The sequence below is a fragment of the Saccostrea cucullata genome, unplaced genomic scaffold, assembly GCF_032062105.1.
Source record: "Saccostrea cucullata isolate Sc308-1 unplaced genomic scaffold, CSIRO_AGI_Scuc_v1 ctg1315, whole genome shotgun sequence".
Lineage (NCBI taxonomy): Eukaryota > Metazoa > Mollusca > Bivalvia > Ostreida > Ostreidae > Saccostrea > Saccostrea cuccullata.
In genome coordinates, this window is record NW_026927353.1 from 97,450 (window position 1) to 103,347 (window position 5,898).

Genomic DNA, 5,898 nt, shown 5'->3' on the forward strand with positions numbered 1-5,898 from the left:
CACGTGATAGTCCAGGCGCTTATTTCAAATTACGTTGAACTTAGATTTTCTGTGTGAAATTCCTTATTTGGTAAGATATAAGTTCATCCGATGGTCCAGATGCCCATTTTCGAAAGATGTGTTTAATGAACTGACCTTTTTGTGCAAAATTCCTTATTTGGAATTCTACATGAGTTCTGAATTTACTTATTACATATAAATATGAGCTGATATTCCCTTCTCATCACAACTTTCCAAACACAGTCTTGAGTGAAGTACATAAACAACTTAAGTTTGACATTAGAGAAGATGGCGGAAGAATTTCTTAAAATATAAGTTTTTTTCATATTAGATAAATGCAATACAAATGTTAATAGAATTTAGTTCTACTTTTCCTATATGTTTCGGTTATATATATTCGTAATTGCATACATTCTACTGTTTCAATAAAATACACGTAGATGTGGGGGTGAAGCTGTTAAACGGAGGCTGGGACTGTTTGTAAGCTCCATTACTCCGTCTTAGAAAATACTCTGCGGGGTATAACTTGACAGATTGTATATATATATATCAATGCAGATTAATTGTAATTTACAAAATATTTTAATCTGATTTTAATTCTACAGGTGTAACTCTACCTCCAAAAGAACGTTCAGTGATTTTGAGACGGAATGGGTGTTGCTGGGAGAGGAATGGTCAATTTTACCAATGTAAGACAAAGTGTAGGCTCTCTCTCTCTTTCTCTCTCATATATTATTATGTGTGATTATTTAGTATGCGCAGCGGAGTCTTTTAACCTTATTGGTTTTTTAGAAATATATTTTATATAGGCTTAACTATTCCTCATTCGACCCGTATTTTGCGTTGACTGGAGATGAGGGCATAGAAGAGCCTCAAATACCGGTCTTGGAAAAGGAAAAGGAAAGGGGACGTTCAAAACGAAAACTGGGTGAAACAGAGGAATCAATTTTGTTAACATTAGGTAAGCCCTGGATAGGTAAAAAGAAGGGGGGGGGGTGAACTTGTATGTGAATTCATGATTAAAGAATACAACATGAACAACTAAAGTTACCTTTTGGTAATTGAAATAAAAAAAGAGACCCAATTTCTATACATATTATTTGCTTTTAAGAAGTTTTAAATAATTTCTGAATTTTTTTTTATTATTATTATTTTTTTTTGGGGGGGTGGAGGGTTACATGACAATCACGCGCCTGTTAGACCACTTTAGACTGACAATTAGAAACATCATCCTCTCATTCTATAAAATTCAACATGCAGTATGAAGAGGTGTTCATTATAAATAAAATTATTTTTTAACTCCGTACACTTAGATCATAATATTCTTGACATTTCTATTACAAACATAATATGATTTTAATTATGTACGTAATTAAACAAAATCTCATACCACATGAAATTTTCGAATGCATATAAACATAATTTAATTGCATACAAAAAAAAAATTATTGGCACCATGGGTTTTTTTTCTTTACAGGAATAAGGATAAATGTAAAACTCCGGAAAGTAAACCCTTCTCTCAAGAGCGGACTACAACTAAGACAAAACAACAGACTAGTGCCCCCAATGCAAAGGTGTCCCCTCTTACCTCAAAAGAACAAGCCAGGGTCTCTCCAACCCTGAGTGAAAAGAGAAACCATGAGAGCAGATTTCTTGAGACTTTTCGGTCATTATATCTTTGTTTCTGTTTATAAATCATTCAAAGTATGATAAAGGGAAAGTAAACTTTTCATATGAGTCATAATGAAAAAAAAATTCAAAAGATGTGTATTAAATTACAAATATAATTTTTTTAAATTGATTTATCGCTCTTTAAAGACACACATTATTTCTATTTTGTAGAAGACAGAACTTCTAAAATTCCTTGCGTTGGAGTAAAAGATGAGGACACCAAGCACCCCTGAGAAAAACCCTTTATTACATGAGGAATTTACTGCGCTGAATGAGCTGATTGAGTGTATCCAATCAGACTTAGCACAGACAATGTATTTGGTGAATTACATCTCAGACTATGTGAAAAAAAATTGTAAGCGCAGAGTTTCTTTTAAAATGTTGTGAAAAATTTAGACTGGATGATACTGGCACTCAAAATTGCAATATTTTATTAACTAATTGTTGGTTCACAATGTTTCGTGAAAATTATTTTATACGTGTATGAATGAATTGAAATTGCTAAATCAAACATATTTTTAAAAAGTCTAAGCTGCATTGAATGAGCTGATTGAGTGTATCAGACAATGTATTTGGTGAATTTCATCACAGACTATGTAAAAAATGCAAGAAAAGAGTTTCTTTTAAAATGTTGCGAAAAATATAGACTGGATGATATCGGCATTTAAAATTGGAATGTTCATACTTTTTTCTTGAAAATTGTTTTATACTTGTACGAATGTACTGAAATTGGTATAATATCATTGTCATTTTGACAGTAACAAAATCAAACATATTAAAACATTATTATTCTATTCAAGTGTCTTCTTTTTAGTTTACGAATGTCATGAGGAATTTATTGTCCAATACTCATATAAAGATTTTAAACCAAGTCAGAAGATAATAGTAAAAGGCAGAAAAACATTTTTTTTTATTTATATATACTTACTGTTATACTTACTTAAATATTTATACTTACTGTTATACTTACTTACTTACTTATTTATATTTATTCTTACTGTTTTACATTCACTGTGTGGTATATTGTCAGTATAAGTGACTTCTGTGTTAATTTTACAAATTGAGTATCCTTTTATAGCATTGGATTTAAGAAATAACAATGATCTCAGATTTTAACTTCATCATGACTTAATTTGACCTTTCCTGACCATGAAAACGTGACCTTCACCTCTTAATCTTCATTTTCACCTCAATAAGCAACTCTCATTTTTGATCCAATTTCAACCTATGACCTTCAATTGGATCTTATTTTAACCTTCATCTGAACTTTGTGACTCTCTTCTTGAATTAATTCTGATCTGTGACCTTTTTTTCATTCTTGAATAAAAGATGTTCATAGGATATGCCAATCACCTTGATGTGACATTTCATTTCACCCTATTTTGACATAATGTAGTTGACTCTAAAAGCATTACCTCATATGACCCAGAAGAAAGAGTGTGACCTTGGACAACTACAAAAATGTATGTGACCTTATACAGACCCATAGAAGGGTGACCCTAGAGGGACCCACTGGTGAAGTGACCTCATGTTAATGAGTGACCCCAACAGACCTTGGGAGTTGTGTCCCTAAATGACCCCTGACCCTAAACGGACCCATGACGTCATTGACTCCAAACTGACCCCAGACTACTACCCTTACTGCTTATGAGTCTGCTTAAAGTTTCACCATCTATTGAATTCAATAATCTCTTTAACAAATAATTTAATAGCCTCCTCAAAATACCATAAATAATTTCCCTTTTACACAAATTTCTTCCCAAAACAATATCAGAACTCAGAAATAGTCTGATTCAGAGATTTACCCTGAATATATGACTTTAAAATCAAATTATTTTGCTAATTAGATAAATTAATATGATCAGGTTCCCAAATTATGGAAATATGTGACCAATGTAATTTCAATAAAATAGTTCAAAACAATAATAAAAACTTCTAACACATTTGAATTCTTTCAAAAATATATAAAATACATCTCTCTAAATTGTAGAATATACAGGTCTACATTTAAATATGAAAGCAATTACATTAACAAAATGGATACTCATTTCCTCCATGCCTGCCTCCTTCTGAACGGTGTTCTTCTTTCTGGTGTCCTCCTTCTCGGCACATTCTCTCTTCTTCTTACTGGGGCAGGTGTGACAGCCGCGACAGTGCTGGTTCGTTGTGCATCCCTCATCTCTCTTAAATAAGCTGTTTGTTGTTTAATTTACCCCCATCATATGGTGCAACACATCATGTATCATGAAAAGATGGTTATTAATCGTATCTAATTTGGGTACTAAAGCTGATCTCAGTAATGTCTGACTCTGAGGTTTCTTCTCCTTTCTGATCTTCTCTTCCTCTTCACTGGAACTGAAACTAGAACTACTTGAACTGCTGGTGGAATCCGATCTTTTCCTCTTCTTGCCGTCCTTCCTCTTTATCACTACTATTTCGTCTTTCTCACCACTTTCTTCTTTCCTGTTCTCCTCTCTATCCTTCTCGTCTTCCTTCTCTTCATCTTCATCTTTCTTCTCTTCCTCTTTCTTTTCATCTTTCTTCTCCTTCGTCTCATCACTCACCATTATCATCATCTTCCTCATACATCCTTTCCCCTGATGTTTCCTGGACATCCCCATTTACTCCAAGTGTCTCAGCCGTCACCACAGTCCCGATAGGTGTAGCATAACCCAGCAGCTTGTCTAGGAAGTCCAGGTTTGGTTTATAGTCAGGAAAATCATCCAGTGGACCGCTGGCTGCTCCAGTAGGTTTCTCTGCTATACTGGGTTCTGTGGTCATCAGGACTTCATCAGCTGGCCTGATCCAAGTGGCTGCCGAAGGAGGAAGACTAGCCGTGCTGATGTCTGCTCCTGTGGAGGTTATGGTAGTCTTCCTCAGTCTACTCAACCATAAGTCATGGGACTCTTTCCTCCCCATCTTACAGAAGTGACTACCTTCGACCAGGTGAATTGGATCCTTATTCTCATGTAGATAACTCTTTCCTAGATCTGACATTGTTCTTGAGATTTATGTTTTTTGTAAAAATTGTCACTTTTTTGGGATCGGGTTCGGGCTTCAGTATGTTGTTGTAAAAACGTTGTGTATTCGTAAAACCGCATGTTCGGAGATTAAAGTTTTAAAACAAAGGTATCGTTGTTTATCGGCAACAAATGGTAGCAGAGCGTGGTTATGGCAAGTAAACAAGAAGGAAAAAACGTTCCGGCAACCTCGGAAGTACAGAAAATGGAGAAGGACGAAAAAACAATCGATGAAATGAATAGTGAGAAAACGAAAGTAGACGTCGTTGAAGTACCGGAGGCAAAACTGGACCTCGACGACATTAAACGTGAAAAAACAGTCACAGTTTACTCGAGCTAAACACCATTTATTAAATTTACTGGATCAAGATTTACCCAGTCGCAGAGTACTACGCACAGCAAGGCAACAATTGATTTACAGGAACCTGTGATGAATTATTTACTGTGGCTCTCTGCAGAGTATAAATAGGCAAGTGACATGAACAACTTAGCAAAAACAAATCAAGAAACTGATGTTATAGAAGAGACATTTTTAGACTCTCAAGAAAGAGTGCAGGAATATTTAGATTCACCGCGAAGCGAGGCATCAAGTATTAATACAGGCTCTCTAGGAGGCAGCTTTGACATTTTGAATCACGAGAAAATTCAAGTTAGAAAAAGAGCGGAAATAATTCGAAAGGAGGTACAAAAGGTTGAAGAAACTAAAATAGTATAGGAGGAAAAATTCCAAGCGAAGCGAGAACAATTAGAACAGTTTAATGAAACTATTCAAGACAGATACAAAGAACTCGAAGAAATGGAGAATGAAGTACATAGGATGCATGAAGAGAGTGTTGGTTACCATGACACCGACAATCAGGAAACAGATAGTATCATCAATGAAAATATCAATAATGATGAAAATGCATACTCAACATCCTCGACCGGGAAACAAACTAGTAAAAATTCCATCAATCAGCCTTCAATTGGTAATGACAGACCTGTCTACCCTTTATATTTGAAAGGTGTAATTTCAGTAAATTTTTGGTGGAATTCCAGAGGTTAAAGCGTAACAAATCAGCGATTAAAATCAAAACGCTAAAATAAGCACCCCGCTAAATAACGTGCTATACAGTTCTTTATTTTCTTTCAAAACAAGTGAAATTGCACATTACAAAACAAGCTGGCATTTATTTTTTTTTTTAGAATCATCTATTGTTAAAAAAAA

The 5,898-nt window shown here is 34.6% G+C and overlaps 1 protein-coding gene across 1 annotated transcript; it reads right to left on the bottom strand.

Moving 5' to 3' along the window:
- Positions 1–3,275: 3,275 nt before the first annotated feature.
- Positions 3,276–4,668, bottom strand: LOC134274182 (nucleolar protein 58-like). Its single transcript, XM_062756437.1, has 4 exons — positions 4,297–4,668; positions 3,954–4,247; positions 3,716–3,854; positions 3,276–3,343 (listed from the first exon to the last, which is right to left on the bottom strand). The coding sequence occupies exons 1-4, from the start codon at positions 4,666–4,668 to the stop codon at positions 3,276–3,278; spliced, it is 873 nt and encodes a 290-aa protein (XP_062612421.1).
- Between the last annotated feature and the right edge of the window lie 1,230 nt (positions 4,669–5,898).

Bases quoted from the DNA above. Each gene is read 5' to 3' on its own strand.
- LOC134274182 (XM_062756437.1), bottom strand. From the start codon at position 4,668: ATGTCAGATCTAGGAAAGAGTTATCTACATGAGAATAAGGATCCAATT. The intron at 4,248-4,296 runs GTAAATGGGGAT...TGTATGAGGAAG, and splicing joins TGACGGCTGAGACACTTGGA to ATGATGATAATGGTGAGTGA. The intron at 3,344-3,715 runs GTATCCATTTTG...TGAATTCAATAG, and splicing joins GGCAGGCATGGAGGAAATGA to ATGGTGAAACTTTAAGCAGA.